This window comes from Orcinus orca, chromosome 1 (genome assembly GCF_937001465.1).
Source record: "Orcinus orca chromosome 1, mOrcOrc1.1, whole genome shotgun sequence".
Classification (NCBI taxonomy): domain Eukaryota; kingdom Metazoa; phylum Chordata; class Mammalia; order Artiodactyla; family Delphinidae; genus Orcinus; species Orcinus orca.
The window spans coordinates 205,972,368-205,990,013 of NC_064559.1; the positions used below are offsets into that span (position 1 = coordinate 205,972,368).

The 17,646-nt window shown below is 44.9% G+C and overlaps 1 protein-coding gene across 5 annotated transcripts in view; it reads right to left on the reverse strand.

Annotated features, from left to right (window-relative positions):
- Positions 1-17,646, reverse strand: part of CA6 (carbonic anhydrase 6) — a 30,026-nt gene that overhangs the window by 4,422 nt on the left and 7,958 nt on the right. For 4 of the 5 annotated variants that reach the window (XM_033432859.2, XM_049712983.1, XM_049712975.1 and 1 more), the window contains 6 exons: positions 12,361-12,509; positions 11,626-11,718; positions 7,819-7,888; positions 4,190-4,347; positions 1,321-1,444; positions 210-632 (listed from right to left, as the gene is read on the reverse strand). In XM_033432859.2, the coding sequence (XP_033288750.1) occupies positions 532-632; positions 1,321-1,444; positions 4,190-4,347; positions 7,819-7,888; positions 11,626-11,718; positions 12,361-12,509 (695 nt within the window). In that variant the 3' untranslated portion in view covers positions 210-531. Of the gene's footprint in view, positions 1-209; positions 633-1,320; positions 1,445-4,189; positions 4,348-7,818; positions 7,889-11,625; positions 11,719-12,360; positions 12,510-17,646 lie in introns of those variants that run through there. The other variant, XM_049712989.1, reaches the window with a different exon arrangement.

Consider the following 17,646-nt stretch of genomic DNA (forward strand, 5'->3'; position numbering starts at 1 on the left):
CTCCACCCACACGTTCCTAACGTAAGAGGAAAGCACCAAGTCCTAACCGCCGGACCGCCAGGGAATTCCCAGGTCTCTTTCCTTTTTCTTAATCTTCGTCCTGGAAATCCCTCCCACCTTGATTTCTACCCCATCACCTGGGTCTCTCAGGATAGAGCAAAGAAGGGATATTTGAAGTGGTACAAAGGCATAGAAAAGAGAAAACTAAGTAACACATTTCCAAAGTTACTTTATTTCATCTAAATGCTATAGGGATGTTTGGGCTGATTTGTAATTTAGACACATCAATGTGTGTGATTCGAGAGGAGGACGGGTAGGTCTCCATCTCCTTTAGATTTCTATTCCAGTCAATTCCCATTGATGTTGTCTAACTCAAGTCCCTTCTCATATATTTAAGCCATCTCACTTCCTTTCATGGATGATGGTTTCTCCTGTTTTAATCATAAATTAAACAGGTGCCTCAGTGGGAATGGTGTGATCCAGACGTACAGGGCTTCTTGGAGACAAGGCAGGGCTCACTCTTCAAGGTCATTACCCTTGTCTTTTTCTCTTTGCTTTCTTCTGTTCAATAAACCTTCTCGAGTACTCAAGGTTACTGTCAATATTGTTTGGATAAAACTGGAGCTCAGAGCCTATAAAAAGAAGAGTGAATAGGAAAAGTTCAGAACCTTGGAGGTCCTCATGCCTACCTCCAGCACCCTGGTGTCTGCAGCTTGATCCCCAAGAAAAGGGAGTAGACAATTGTGGTCTAGTTAACCCCACCTTGAGGGAATTTATAGGAGGAGCTGTGGATGGGTTTGTAATAGAGACCAAGATAGAAGTGTGAAATATCTGAGTTGGATTTGATAAGATTAACTTGAGCCAAAACTCTTATGGGAGTATCTGGATGTTGCTTGATATCTTGCTTCTCCTACTGTCTCTGGCCAAGACTAGGTGGGTTATAAATCATGTAGCTTCTCATACTCATCGTCCCCTCTGTTTTACTCACTGGTACCACTGTCTGGACTGGGAAAATGAGTCACCCCCTTTGCCAAAGTCCTGTACAGCCCTGAGCCTCCTGTTGTTTAGATAACTCTCCTTCCTTTACTATTTTTTTTTTTAGGCCATGCCGTGTGGCATGAGAGATCTTTGTTCCCCGACCAGGGATCGAACCCATGCCCCCTGCATTGGGAGCATGGAGTCTTAACCACTGGACAACCAGGGAAGTCCCTTTTCCTTCCCTTACTATTGCCAGAAGAGATGGGTCCACCCAGAGAAGCAGGAAAACAGGAAATTATAATTGCAAATTGCAAAGAACAAACAAGAGTTGATCTCACTCACACTGATTAAGTTGAGACATGAAGTTGGCTTCTACCACTCTGTTGTTCAGGGTCTGGGTCCCACGGTAATCATTGTGGATGGTCTTGTTCTGGTGATTCAGTAAGGAATTCTCCAGCTTCCAAACCTGCAGGAAACGTGAAGGGAATTAAGGAGAGGAGAGGCACTGGGTGAGTTTTTAAATTTAGCTAGCAACTGAACTAGAGCTTGGATTTATATAACCCTGATAAAGCGGTTGTGAGAAGATCTCAATTCCAGAAGTGGTTCTGCGTGCTATGTGCCAGGCCATTAACCCACCCATTCATTTCTCCAACAATCTCTTTTAATCTTTTTCTATGAGTGTTTAGTCAATAGTAGAAAGGAGAGGAAGAAGTAAACAGAGACATACCAAGCAGCAAGCTCAATTTTTGTTTTTTCTGAAAATGTCTGTATTTTGTCTACATTCTTTTTTGGTTAACATTTATTTATTTATTTATTTTGTTGCTCCGGGTCTTAGTTGCGGCAGGCAGGCTCCTTAGTTGTGGCTCACTCACTCCTTAGTTGTGGCTTGCCAGCTCCTTAGTTGCAGCACATGCAATCCTTAGTTGCAGCGAGCAGTCTCCTTAGTTGCAGCATGTGGGCTCCTTACTTATGGCTCGCCAGCTTCTTTTTTTTTTTTCGGTACGCAGGCCTCTGACTGTTGTGGCTTCTCCCATTGCGGAGCACAGGGTCTGGACACACAGGCTCAGCGGCCATGGCTCTCGGGCCCAGCCGCTCTGCAGCATGTGGGATCTTCCCGGACCGGGGCACAAACCCGTGTCCCCTGCATCGGCAGGCAGACTCTCAACCACTGCGCCACCAGGGAAGCCCTCGCCAGCTTCTTAGTCGCAGTTCACCGGCTACTTAGTTGCAGCTCACGGTCTCCTTAGTTGTGGCTCACCGGCTCCTTAGTTGCAGCATGTGTGCTCCTTAGTCGCAGCAAGAGGGCTCCTTAGTTGCACCTCGCAGGATCCTTGGTTGCAGCTCTCTGGCTCCTTAGTTGCAGTTCACTGGCTCCTTAGTTTCAGCACGTGGGCTCCTTAGTTGTGGCTCACCAACTCCTTAGTTATGGCTCGCAGTCTCCTTAGTTGTGGCTTGCTGGCTCCTTAGTTGCAGCATGTGAACTCTCAGTTACAGCATGCATGTGGGATCCAGTTCCCTGACCAGGGATCAAACCTGGGCCCCCTGCATTGGGAGTGCAGAGTCTTATCCACTGCACCAGCAGGGAAGTCCCTTGTCTATATTCCTGAGAGATATTTTTGCTGCCTGTACAACTCTAGGTTAGCTATTCATTTCCCTCAGTTCTTTGAAAATATGGTTCCACTGCTTTCTGACTTTCATGGTTGCTGTGTTGAATCTACTCTTGGTCTATAGTATTTTTTTCATGAAAATCTGTCTTTTCTCTCTGGTTGATTTTTAAATCTTCTCTTTGTCTTTGATATTTTGTGGTTTCACTGTGATGCCTTAGTGTGGGCTTCTTTTTGTTTTCATTGACTCGTTGGGCTTCCTTCATATATGACATGGTGTCTTTCAATTCTCTGGAAAATTGTCAGCCAATATTTCTCAAATTGTCCCTCTTCTCTATGCTACCTCTCTTCTCCCTCTAAATTTCAACCAGACATTTGTTGGACCTTTCTAGTATGTTCTCTATATCTCTTTACTTCTTTTTCATATTTCCATCTCTTTTTCTCTTTGTGCTGCATTTTACATAATTTTGTCAGCTCTGTCTTCCAGTTTACTAATTCTTTCTTGAACTGTGTCTAACATGCTATTAAACCCATTTGTTGGGTTGTTAATTTCATTACTATCTTTTCATTTCTAGAAATTAACAACCCATTTGTTTTTTTTTTCTTCTTTGAGTTTACTTCGTCATTTTTATACTTTGTTCTTTCCTCATATTTAAAACTCCTATACATATTAAACATACTATGTTTAATTTTACATATTATGCATTATTTATGCATATTAAACATATTTTATATTAATTGACTGATAATTACTATATCTGAAATCTTTGTAGTTCTATTTCTGCTGACAATCATTCATAGTGCCTTTTTCCTGATATTTTGTGATTTTTAAAAAATTGAGCTCATTTCAGGTAACTTTATTCATGTAAATTCTTATAGATCTGGATTTAAGGTGCATTTTTCCTGAGATAGTTTACATTGGCTTTTGTTAGGTATCTAGGGGCACTTCAAACCTGGTTGGCAATGTTTTTTGTGTGGTTATAAGAATAGGGGTCTTTCCACCTTTTTCCTGGAATAGGGAAATGAAAAGTTTAAAAAAAGAAATATTTGTTTCTGAGGACGAACATCACCCAGAAGGAAATGTCAGCTTTGTTTTGAAACCTCAGTAACGTTTGTCCTTTATTTAACTCAACAAATATTTATTATGTACCCATGCTATGATGAAGGACAAAAGACAACTGATGCAGCTCTTCCCCTCAAAGAGCCACAGGGATTTTATGTGATGAAAGGCTAAATATGGAGCTATCCTTCTTGCATGGAGTCATTTATGAAGTAATGTGTTACTTCATATAGAGCAGTGCCTGATGGGAGCAGCACTCAGTAAATATTTGCCTTCACTGTGCAACTCTTGTCCTATGACCTGGACCACGTCCCAGTTTTTTTTGTTGCATCACCTATAGGTTTCTTGGATTCCCTGATGCCTGTTTGCCCATTTCTGCCACAACACTAGTAAGATCACCCCTAGCAATAGAGGTGAGGCACTGCAGCCCTGTACATGGAAAACACTGTAGGAGCCCAGGTATCAGCATTAGGTGAGATTTAGGGAGCGCTCTTGTTAACCAGGCCGTTGAAAGGAGAGACTTTGATAAAGTGATTCTACACACTACCTGTGTCCTGGAGAGCTTGACGGTATCTGCCAGCACAAACCAGTGGACATTCTCAGTACAGGGAGGAGTGGTGAGTGACCCCCAGTAGCTGTAGTAGTAGTGGAGGTTCCCAGGTAGCATGTCCTGAACATCAAGGCCCCTCAGAACTGTGCTTTGTCCTAAAAGAGGGGACAAAAAAGAATGTTAGGAACCACTGCTACCCCTTGCAAGGACAGCTCTGGCTCAGATCTCACCATCTTTAAATCTCCTGATTTAAGCAGGGGGACATAGAACCTGGTCATTGGGAAACATCCCCCAGTGTTCTGCTTCCAGGGGGGTGTTAAGAGCAAAGACTTTGGGCAGAAACCCACTCAAATACCTCGTCCTGGCTGAGTGGCCCTGGCTGGGTCTGTAAAAAGGGGACCCCCAGGAGCATTGCTGTGAGGGTAAAGGGGAATGTGTTTATAAAGTGCTGGCATTGGACCAGCACATAGGAAAGTGCTCATGGGTGTAGCCATCACCATCATCATTGTTAGGCAGAGGATATATTTTATGATAAATGAAAGCAATTATGACTCCTAGGGGCTTTTGGGTAAGTGCTCTCAAAGAAAGAACAAAATTCCTTGAGTTGTGCTCATCTATAAATGAAGGGGAGGGATAGAGATTAGAAAGGCAGAATCAGAACTAAGCAGGAGTCCAGGTGCAGGCATCAGGCCACGAGTACTTCCTGCCATGCGCATTGGCAACCAAGCTCAGCCACAGGTGAGGTGTAGAGAGGGGGACATCCACAGGGCATCTGAAGCCTCCACGGCACCCACATCTATCGCTGCATCTATAGAATTCCTCTTTTGTTCATGTCAGTGACGCTGAGTCCCTGAACTCAGCAAGAGACTCTATCAAAGCAACAGGGAGTCGAGTTGACTTTTGCTTCATCTTCCCTGAGCATTTTTGCATTTTTCAATGGCAAAGACGATATCATTTTGATCTATACATAAACAGGTTTCTTTAACCAAGCCTGTGAAATGTAGTAGTGCATAATCCCATGAATAAGTAAAGATTTCTAAGTTTTGTTTGTTTTTGTTTTTGTTTTTTGCGGTACGCGGGCCTCTCACTGTTGTGGCCTCTCCCGTTGCAGAGCACAGGCTCCGGACGCGCAGGCTCAGCGGCCACAGCTCACGGGCCCAGCCGCTCCGCGGCATGTGGGATCCTCCCGGGCCGGGGCACGAACCCGCGTCCCCTGCATCGGCAGGCGGACTCTCAACCACTGTGCCAGCAGGGAAGCCCTAAGTTTTGTTTTTATTGGATAGATTTCAAGATATAACCTTCTAAAGGACTCTATTGCATAGACTTTATTTCATAACTCCAATACGTTCAAGTCAGTGAAGAATTCAAGAACCATGATGAGCCACTGTGGAAAATAATATGGTGGTTCCTTTAAAAATTAAACATAGAATTACCATATGATCCAGAAATTCCACTTCTGGGAATATACCCCAAAGAATTGGAAGCAGGGAGGTAGAAACAACAGGGCCCACTGATGGTTTGGGTGTGGCAGGGCAGGGTGGGGAATGAGAAGAGGGAAGTCCAGAAAAATTTTGGGATTTTTGGCTTAAACAAGGGGATAGATGAGGATGCTCTTTGCTGAAATGAGGAAGTCGGTTTAGGGACAAGCCTGGAAAGGGACGGGAATAAGTGATGCTTTGACCATGTTAAATTCTAGATCCATCGGGCAACATCAACTAAACAGTTGGGTAAAGGAATCCAAAGTTCAGAGAGAGGCCAGTGTTGTGGGCAGTATTGATCAGCAGTGGAATTTATTGAATTGGAGAAGGAAATATATCAGGATCAGTTAGTGGAAATAGAATATCTTAGGTCAGTGAATTCAAGGCAACTCCTTAGTTATACCACAGGCCTGTGGTGTCTCCTGCTGGCTTTGTTCATGGTCAGTAGATGAACTAGACAGTTCTTGCCTCTACTTTGCCTCACCTGTCCTGCCTGGTGCTGTTGTTGCCTGGAGGATCAGATAGAGATTTTTGGAGTCCACAGCCTAAAGATGACAATTCAGGCCATGGGACTGAAAATGAGGTCACCGAGAGAAGTCAGAGTCCTGGCACCCTCTGACATTAAGGCAGGAGCCAGGAAGAGAGAGCAAGAGAGTAGTGCTGGGGGTGGGGGTGGGCTTTGGCCAGAATGCAAGCCACGTGTAATGCATCACTGTTTGGAGGTGGAGCAAGAGAAGAGAAAAGTGCCCAGGAGATCTGACAACCAGGATGACCTTGAAGGCTTAGGGTGAGCGAGCAAAGAGAACAGGACAGTAGACAACTCTTTCAAGGGGAGATGAGAATGGGGTGGAAGCTGACGGAATGATGGGGGTCAAGAGATGGAGTTTGTGTTTTGAAATGGAAGAAATGAGAGCACTGTGCTTTGTGTTGAGTGCAGTGATCGGGTGAAGGGTGAGATGCAGGAGAGAGGGGAGACGGGCAGGAGAAAAGGCCCTGAGAATGGGGGGGTCAGTGCCCACATGGAAGGCTGGTCCTGGACCAGAGCAGGGACCTCTCATCCAGTGTAACAGAGGAGGGAACATGGAGTTTGGTCAGGTGCAGGCAGGTTAAGATGAGTGAGTTTCTGACTACCTTCTCCATGGAGCGGGAGGCCAGGCATCACCTCCAAGGGAGAAGCTGGGGCCAGAAAGGAGGCGCTTTGGGAGAGAGGAGAAAATATGATGCAGTAATTTTGGAGAGGGGAAAAGCAAGTGTCTAGAGTCGTATTTCAGGATTTCTGACAGTGTTAGTACTTGTGTATATTTGTCGCTGTGAGTGAAGCTAGAAATCTGTGTGCTTCTCTCTGGCTACATTCAGCCATTTGGCTACAGGCTGTGGGCAAGTGGGAGTTAGTCTGGGGCTTTGCCAGGTGAGCTTGTGGAAGGATGGAGGGCATTTGAGTGGGCGTGTCAGAAGTATGGCCCGTGGAATCCAAGCTAGAGAGATGAGAGGCCTGAGGCGTGACTAGTAGTGAGAATGTGGAGGTCCATGGATAGGAGGTCAGCAGATTGCTGGAGGGGGTGAGGACTGAGGTCAGGGGCCTGGAGTCTGGGAGATGTGGCCAAGGTGAGATGCACACAGACAAGGCTGCAACAGACCTGGTTACTGCTCAAGGTCAAGGGTTGACCATGGGAGTGGGCAGACACTCTGACAAGAACCCTGCCTTCTGGCAGCAGAGATAAGGGAGAGCAGCCCTGTGTCTCTGTGTACAGGCACCGTGACAAGAGGCTTCACTCTTGAGATTCTTCTCAGCTTGAAGCCAAGGAGGTCATCTCTCTCTAGAGACCAGGATCATTACTACCAGCTGGGGCAAGAGGGGAGAGTCACTTAAACGAAGGTATCCCTCATTAGTGGAACTCTGGCCATCCAGAAGTTCCAACTGTGGCAATTGACAGGTAGAGTTTATGAACGGGTTTCTCAGAGGTGTGCACAGCCTGAGCCAACCTTGGGAATTGCTGGAACCAGAGACCCTGCACAGGGAGGGGAGTGTCCCCTGGCAGGCTTATCTGCCGCCCTCTCCACCAGCGACACTCTTCCCTGCTCCCCTGCCCCCCATCACACTCACACTCATTCCTCTGCCCTCATGCAGCCGCTGTCGGTTTCCCTTACCTGGATACCTGATGCTCTTCAAGTGAGAAATGAAGTTGCTGTAGTAAGTATTTTCAGCATTATCCTTGACCTGCAGGAGAAACACAGAGCAGTTCACCTAATGGAGAAGGGCCGTCCATCCAGAACTAGCCCCGCTAATCCAGCTATTTTGTAAACTGGCTGATTGGGCAGAGCCGCAAGGGCAAGGAGGCAGCCCACCCGTGCCCCACTTGTGCTGGGGGAGACCATCTGGCTGTTCTTTGCCACCAAGTGCCTGGGCTCCCCTGTCTCTTCCAGAAAGACAAGATCTGAAGCATTTTGGCAGCTTCCAGGGAAAAGAGCTTCTTGGTGGTGACTGGTGATGTCCTCAAGGAATGGCCAGAAGTCACTGTCAAGATATCCCCAGTGACCCTGTTTTGGGCAATGTCAGCCACAGTCAGATTCACTGTGTTTTTTCATTTGTTTGTTTGGTTTTGGTTTTTTGGCCATGCGGCATGCGGAATCTTAGTTCCCTGACCAGGGATCGAACCCATGCCCCCTGTGTTGGAAGCATGGAGTCTTAACCACTGGACCGCCAGGGAAGTCCCCAGATTCATGGTGATGCAGGGGCTTGCTCTGAAGTGCTCCCTTCTTCATCCTCAGGACTTTTGACTGAATGAAGGAAAGCCAGATGTCCAAGGCAAAACTGCTCCAATTCTGACCACCGCCATCCTTTATTTATTGTATGAGTGTTGACTTTTTAGAAGTCAGAATAGTTGCTTTTTGTGAAAAAGGTCTATGGACAATGGTTCTTTTCAGTCAGTGCTGCTGATCCATTCTTCCACTGGGTATAAATTCAGACTTTCTTGGATTTCTGATTGCCATTTATTTGTTTTCTAAATGTCTCATCTTTTTTTGTTCCTCTCTTCTACCTTTTGTGTTAAACTCTGTTCTATACTTTTAGTGTACCATTTAACCGTGTTAGGTTATTAGTGGTTGCTCTAGTGACTACCACATACAACTTATCACAATCTATATCAGGTAAATACTAACTTAATTCTAGTAAAATATAGCAACTTTGTTCCAATCTAGCTCTATTTCTTCCTCATTTTTTCTTCTATTTTTGTCATACATTGTAAAGCTAATACTACAGGGGTATAATTATTGTTTTAAACAATCTTATGGTTTTTTTAAAAAAAGAAATTAAAAGAAGACAAGAATATGTATATATGTATATATATATGTGTATGTTTGTATATGTGTGTGTGTATATATATATATATATATATATATATATATTTACTATTTTCTGGCAGTCTTCATCTTTTTCTGTGGATTTGAGTTGCTATCTGGTGTGATGTCCTTTCAGCCAGAAGGATTTCCTTTAATTTTTCTTGTAAGACAGATCTGTTAACAATTATCTCAGTTTTACTTTAACTGGGAACGTCTTTATTTTGCCCCATTTCTGAAGATTGGTTGACTGGACATAGGAATCCTGATTGTCAGTCATTCCACTGCCTTCTGATGCCTTGCTTCTAATGAGAAGTCAGCCATTAATGCACTGTCAGTCCCCTCTATATAATGAACCCTTTTTCTCTTGTCAATTTTGACCGTTTGATTTTGATGTGTCTAGGTGTTTATCAGATTTGGAGTTTGTTGAGTTTCTTGGATTGGTAAATTATTGTTTTTTCATCAAATTTGGGAAAATTTGGCCATTGTTTCCTCAACAGTTTTTTCTGCCACTTTCTCTCTCTGCTCTCCTTCTGGGACCCCCATTACATATATGTTGGGAAGCATGATCTTGTCCCCATGAGTCTCTAAGGCTTTGCTCATTTTTCTTCTAGCTTTTTCCTTTGTTCTTCAGATTCAATAATTGATTTAACCTGTCTTCAAATGCACTGATTGTTTCTTCAGCTGCCTCAAATCTGCTTTGAGCCCATGTAGTGAATTTTTCATCCTTTTATGATACTTTTCAACTCTAGACTTTCCATCTGGTGCATTTTTATAGTTTCTGTTTCTTTATTGAGATCCTTTTTGAATCATTGTCATCATATTTTCCTTTAATTCTTTGAACATAGTTTCTTTTCATGCTTTGAACATATTTATGATAGTTGTTGAAAGTACTGTCTGCTAGGGAAATCCCTGGTGGTCCAGTGGTTAGGACTCCATGCATTCACTGCTGAGGGCCAGGGTTTGATCCCTGGTCAGGGAACTAAGATACCACAAGCCACGTGGAGTAGCCAAAAAATAAAATAATAATAATAATAAAGAAAGTACTGTCTGCTAAATCACTCTTGGTCTACTCAGAGTCAGTTTATATTGACTGCTTTTTTTTTCTCCTAAATATGGATCACATTTTCCTATTTCTTTGCATGCCCAACTTTTTCTTTGATATCTGGACATTTTAGATAATACATGGCAGCAAATCTGAATTCTGATTTTTTTTTTTTTTTTTTTTTTTGCGGTACGCAGGCCTCTCACTGTTGTGGCCTCTCCCGCTGCGGAGCACAGGCTCCGGACGCACAGGCTCAGTGGCCATGGCTCATGGGCCCAGCCGCTCCGCAGCATGTGGGATCTTCCCAGACCGGGGCACAAACCCGTGTCCCCTGCATCGCAGGCAGACCCCCAACCACCGCGCCACCAGGGAAGCCCCTGAATTCTGATTTTTAAAAATTGTCCTGAGGGGTTTTTGTTGTTGTTCATGTGACTGTTTAGTGACTTGCCTGGACTTCTTCTGCAGGATATGTCTCACAACAGTATATAGCAGCTGATGAGCCTGCTTAGGTCTTAAGTCTTATTTTTAATTTTTAGCCTGGGGCCATCTAGGGTCAACATAGTCTTGTGGCCAATGATTTTTGCAGAGGTTGTGCTCAAACCCCATGAGCCCAAGATTTGCACCCTCTGCTGATGGATCTGTATGCGGGTTGAGAAGCACATTCAAAGATCAGCCAGTTACTAAGTCAGCCTCAGCCTTTACTTTCCATCAGGGTTTCTTGGGAAGCTTATACAGCCTTCCTGTGGCTCATCTCCCAGTTACATTTCTGATTGGTCTGCCACTTGCCACTCGCCTCAACTAGGACTGCAATCTCAGACTATCAAACCTGCAGGTTTTCCGTTTTCTGTCTTTTCGGTTGTTTGCTACTTTTACCAGCAGTGCCCCCGGGCATGGGTTTTCAAGTTCTACTCCAAATCAAATTAGTCCCCTGTACCAAGCAGTGAAGCTGCTGGTTTTCCTGTCCATGCTGCCCTGATAAAACTACCTTGCTGACCAAGTTAGGGGAAGGGGATGGGAACAGCCCCAGGCAAGATGTCCACAAACTCCCATTGTTCTTACTCAAAATTCTAGCCATTTATCATAAATAAATGCCTCACCTTGTTATTTGTCTTTGGTCCATTTCCAGAGCACTGATACGGTTGTTTTCGACAATTTTATCCAATATAAAACTTGTTTGGGGGTGATTGGATTCACTGACCACTTCTTGCTACCTAGACATAAATCCCACCCTCCAGACTTTCTGAGAAATGCAGAGATGTTGGCTTTGTCTAGGGGGTTGCAGGCTTCCTCTTGCCCTCAGAGCAGTTTTTGTCAAGTGGACCCTTCTGTGATCCCAGCTCTTTTAAGTCAGCTCGTCCAAGTTACGCAATGTCCTTGAGGTTGGTGACACAGAAGGAACACAGTAACTGTGAGCAAGGACTGGAAAAAGGGTAGGTCTTTCATTGGGTGAGTGTTTCCAAGAAGTGTGAGCTCAGGAACAGATGAGGAGGGGCAAGTAGGAAGACCCTTTGTCTACACTTAACACCTTGTTTTGACACCAGTTTCTAACTCTGCATGTGTAGTTTCAGCTTTACCTCAACGAGGGCTGCCAGCACAGCCAAACCATCCGGTGCTTTCTGAGCCTGGTCGTAGCTCTTGTATTTAGAATTGTAATGAACGACGTGAATCTGTGGAAGCAAGAAAGTGTAAGTCGAGGGCAGTTCCTGTAAACCTCCAGTGCTTCAGGTTTTCAGGGAAGGAGGAAAATAAAAAAAGGTGCTCCATCCCACACCTCAGCTGACCCACATAAACACCTCTGACCACCGTGTCCCTCCCTCTGGGCTACAAGATCTATCAAGACCAGAAAGTTCTCCAAGAATGCGAAGAGTATGAGTGGTATTCTGGGGAGATGGCAATTCACCTTCCCCCAGGCAGACAAGCTGGCAGAGTCCAAGGGATCATATGAGGCCACTGGATTCTCCTGAGGTCTCCCTAGAGTGGGCATGTGCCCCCTTACCCCAGGAGGCCACTGTAAACCTGTGGTCATCCTAAGCAAGAGGGGAAACCGGCAAATCTACCACATGGAAATCCAGTTGAAACTAAGGAGGGCTTGCCCCACTCTGTGGGCTGTAAACTCCTGCGTTGGGGTGACTTCTGTGAGGTCAGGGACCCTGCCCGAACCCCCAGCACATAGCAGTGATCAGTGAATTGTTGTAAATCAATGAAAAATAAACTCAACCTCAGGGTGACTTGACTCAGCAAAGCCTTTTTGGCTGTTTTAATAAGAAAAGTGACCATGGGGTTTGAAAGAAAGAGGATCCTCAGGGTACCTCGATCACATATCTGATCCCGTCAATGGTGTGCTCGGAACCGCTGATCTCCAAGGAGGCGCCACCCCAGTGGAAGTGCATCTGCTGGGCTAGGTACTGGGTACCATTGGCAGCCGTCATGCACATGGTGGGGGGCAGGCTGATCTGTACTGGAAGAGAAGACGAGGGGCAGGGAGTGTGCAGATGGGCGTGGATGGCTCAGGCCTACAGGTGAGGCAGCTTCCCTGGTCACCTGTCCACTCCTGGGGCAAGCTGGTACTATAGACAGGCCTAGACTGCCATGAGCAGGGTGACCAACAGAGAGGGGGCACCTGGCACATGGGGAAGGATGGTGACCAGGCACTGAGTAAGCTGGGCTGGACAGGCACCCGTCCCAGGGCACGCACCTTCCCACCCAGGACCAGAAGGTCAGTGGCAGGACCTCCAAGTGGCAGGTCCAGCTTGTTAGCCCTAACGAAGGGGGGAGCCCTGAAAACACAGGGCTAATGAGTGTGGAAATCAGAATTCTGCTCTCCACCTCTGGCCAATTTTGGAATTTGCCCACAGGGTAGGGATAGGAAGTAGGGCCTCTTAGACTATTTTGATTACTTTACTACCCAGCGTGAGTACTCTGTAAGGTCAAGTTGAGGTCATTATCTTCTCTATGATGTGGTTAAAATCTTCATCCCATATCGACTTCTAGAACTAGACCAACTACCAACCCATCCCACTTCGTAGAAAGTAGCATCCCTGCGGGGCTTCAGTACTTTTATTTTATGGACAAGGAAGCCAACCTTGGTAGAAAGATTTGCAGAGTCACTCAGTTCATTGGTCAGGGCAGAGCTGGGCCAGAACTGGGCCTGGACGGGACATCACCATTATAGGCTTCAACTTGTCTTCAGAAGACAAAAGACCACATTCTGCGGCAAGTCAGGGGACACACAGACTCTTGGCTTGGGATTGAATTTGATGTGATCATCAACAGATGCTTTCAAACATTAGGTTCTTGCCGATGGGAAAATGGATTCCTCTTCCAGCTTCCTTTTGCCTTGTGCCCCACAGACTTTCTACAGGGAGGTTACTTTGGTGAGACAGCTGCCTTGTTCATTCCACTGGCTTAGGTCTTAGAGAAATCTCTATATTTTGGAATGACCCAGGCAAAAGGGAGACATGGAGAGTGACCCCAGAAAATGACCAAGAAAAATATCTATGAGGGTATAATTTAGGACTTGAAAAGGGACAGTCAGCATCTCTCCTGATAACAAGGTTTTTCTATTTAAAGTCATCGAAGATGGTTATAAACAAGTAAATTTTCTTAAAGAGCAGATAGTAGGTATTTGATATCTGTCAAATGACCCCTTCTTCCCTTCCAAATTATCTAAAGCAGCAGGAAGCTGTGATGAAATTCATAACATAATATGACAGAAGGCAGAAGTCCAGCCTCAAAGATTTTTACACGCCCTTTGGCAGAACAGGTGCTTTGTATTTAGTGCTTAAACTGTAGCCGGCCTCAAAAATCACTGCTCACGTGAGAAAAATGGAAGAGGTTTTCAAAGGAGATATGCAGTCATCTGTTCCCAGAGATGGGAGAGCCGAGGAGAGTTAGTACCACAGGAGCAATAACAGAGATCCAGACAAGCATGTTTCCCTTGAAACACAATTCCCTGCAGACAGAATGTCTCAATTCTCAAGCTGTGTCAATAGAATCGCACAGGCCAGATTGAAAAATGGCGGCAATTCTGGGCTTATCACTGTGCTTTTGCAAAGGTGAGGCCAAATAGCTGTCCTCCCACAAATCAACTTGCTGAACCTTCCAGATTCTGAAAAAAAATGGATTTAACTTGCAGAACTTACTCCCCTTTGTTTGAAACTAATTTAACCAAGTTCTTATCAGACCAGAGAAAAAACACATGATCTGAGCATTTACTGTGCTCAAGAAACAACTGCAAAGCGTCAAGGTTACAAAAGACTGAGGAGCTGACCATGATTGGAGAAGACTAAGGAGATATGATGACAAAATGCAATGTGTGGTCCTGGATTAGATGCTGGACCAGGATAAGGACATTCTGGGCAAGTGATGAGATTCAAATGAGGTCTAGAGTGTAGTTCATCATGTGGTATCAACACAGTCCAGCTATAAGATAATAAAATTAGGGGAAGTGGGAGAAGGGTATTTGGGAACTCTGTACTATTTCTGCAATTTTTCTAGCGTAAAACTATTTCAAAATAAAAGTTTAAAAAAACAAAGACAGAACCAGTCTTGCTCCTGCAGCTTTCAAAGATCAAAACCTGCTCAGGGGACTTCCCTGGTGGCACAGTGGTTAAGAATCCGCCTTCCAATACAGGGGATGTGGGTCTGATCCCTGGTCAGGGAACTAAGATCCCGCATGCTGCGGAGCAACTAAGCCTGCGTGCCACAACTACTGAGCCTGTGCGCTCTGGAGCCTACGAGCCACAACTAGAGAGAAACCCGGGTGCCTCAACGAAGAGCCTGTGCACCGTAACTAAGTCCTGACGCAGCCAAAAAAAAAAAAACCTACTCAGAATACTGCATCGCTCATGGAGCCTATTTGGGGATTTATCCTTTCGTGCACAAGTCTTTTCGCCTCAAAGGCATTAATCTATGTCAGGCTCTGTGCCAGGTACCAGGATAGAAGGATGAATAAGAGATCATCCCTCCTTTCAATAAGCCCAATAAATGGAGTGGCTGATAGTACCTACTAAGAGAACAGTGTTGCCCTTCCCCTTGAACACTACAGGCCCAGTACTTCCAGCCTTTAAGCTTTTCTGGAGCCTATGCATGTGTGTTTCGGGGAATTAAAAAAAAAAAAATCAATCAATCAGTACTGGTCCACCTACTGTCCCTTGTTTACAACAAAATAGAGAAATTGAAAATAAGCTTTAGGGCTTCCCTGGTGGCACAGTGGTTAAGAATCCCTGCAGGGGACATGGGTTCGAGCCCTGGTCCAGGAAGATCCCACATGCCACAGAGCAACTAAGCCTATGCACCACAACTACTGAGCCTACGCTCTAGAACCCGTGAGCCACAACTACTGAAGCCCGCACACCTAGAGCCTGTGCTCTGCAACAAGAGAAGCCACCGCAATGAGAAGCCTACGCACCGCAAAGAAGAGTAGCCCCCACTCACCTCAACTAGAGAAAGCCCGCGCAGCAACAAAGACCCAATGAAGCCAAAAAAGAAAAATTAATTTTAAAAAAAGTAGAATTTGAAATTAAAAGCACAGTACGATTTACATTAGCACCTCCCCCCCAAATTAAATAATTAGGTATAAATCTAACACATTACATATAAGATCTATATGAGGAAAACAGAAAAACTCTGATGAAAGAAATCACAGAATAACTAAATAAATGGAGAGATATTCCATTTTCCTGGATAGGAAGACTCACTACTGCCAAGATGTCAGTTCTTCTCAGTTTGACCTAGAGATTCAATGTGATCCCAGTCAAAATCCCAGCAGGTTATTTTGTGGATATCAACAAACTAACTCTAAAGTTTACATGGAGAAGCAAAAGACCCAAAATAGCTGACACAATGTTTAAGGAGGGTAACAAAGTTGGAGGACTGATGCTACCCAACTTCAAGGCTTACTATAAAGCTACAGTAGGGACTTCCCTGGTGGTCCAGTGATTAGGACTCTGCGCTTCCACTGCAGGGGGCACGGGTTCCATCGGGAACTAAGATCCCACAAGCCACATGGTGTGACCAAACAAAAAAATGTATAGTACTCAAGGCAGTGTGGTCTTGGTGGGAGAATACACAAATAGATCAGTGGAACAGAATAGAAAGCCCAGAAAGAGACCCTCATAAATATATTCAACTGATCTTTGACAAAAGAGCAAAGATTATCAATGGCGCAAAGAGAGTCTCTTCAACACATGGTGCTAGAACAACTGGACATACACGTGCAAAAAAATGAACCTAGGTACAGACCTTACACCCTTCACCAAAATTAACTCAAAGTGGATCACAGACCTAAATGTAAAGTGCAAAACTATAAAATTCCTCGAAGATAACATAGGAGAAAACCTAGACAACTTTGGGTACAGTGATGCCTTTTTAGATGCAACACCAAAGACACAATCCATGAAAGAAAGAATTGATAAGCTGGACTTAATTAACATTTAAAACTTCTGTTCTGCAGGAAAGAATATCAAAAGAATCAGAAGACAAGCCACAGACTGGGAGAAAATATTTGTATAAGACACATCTGATAAAGAACTGCTATCCAAAATATACAATGAATCCTTAAAAGTCAACAATAAGAAAACAAATAACCCAGAGACCATAACAGACACCTCTTCAAAGAAGATATACAGATGGCAAATAGGAAAAGACGCTCCACAGCATAGGTCATCAGGGAAATACAAATTAAACCAACAATGAGGTGCTCCCACACACCTAATAGCATGGCCAAGGTCCGGAACACTGACAGCACCAAATGCTGGCAAGGTTGTGGAGGAACAGGAACTCTCACTCACTGCTGGTGGGAATGCAAAATGGTGCAGCCACTTTGGAAGAGAGTTGGACAGTTTCTCACAAGATTAAACATACTCTTACCATATGATCCAGCAATCACACCCCTTGGTATTTACCCAAATGAGCAGAAAACTTATGTCCACACCAAAATCTACACACTGGTGTTCATTGATGTTTATAGCAGCTTTATTCATAAATGTGGAAGCAGCCACAATGTCCTTCAGTAAGTGAATGAATAAGTGAGCTGTGGGGCATCCAGACAGTGGAATGTTATCCAGTGCTAAAAAGAAATGAGCTATCCAGTCATGAAAAGACGCGGAGGAAGCGTAAATGCATGTTACTGAAAGAAGCCAATCTGAAAAGGCCGCACACTTCTGCCGACCTGCTGGTAGCTTCAGAGAGTAACTTGGGAAACAGGAACGTGATACGGGTGATAAAATGAGGCTTTCACGAACTACGTGTGGAGTTCGGTAATCCAAATCACAGCTGATCTGAGGGCTACTACCTTCACCAGCCCCATCGAGGGCAATTGGTTTTATTTTCTTAATAGTGCAAAAAGGAAATCTGCGTCCTATGACCGCCCCCCCACACACCTGTGCGAATGGACAGTAAACTGTCCCAACCCAGGTGGGAGTGGAGAGGGAAGTTTCCAAGGAGGACATGACCGAGGAATCAGACATCCGGGGCCTGGATCCAGCTCGGCCACTAGAGACTGTGTGACCATAAGTCCCTTGGCCTCCCAAAGCCTCTGGTTTCAGCTTAAAAAATGCCCCCCTCTGGGCTTGTCATAAGGCTCAGAGGAGACG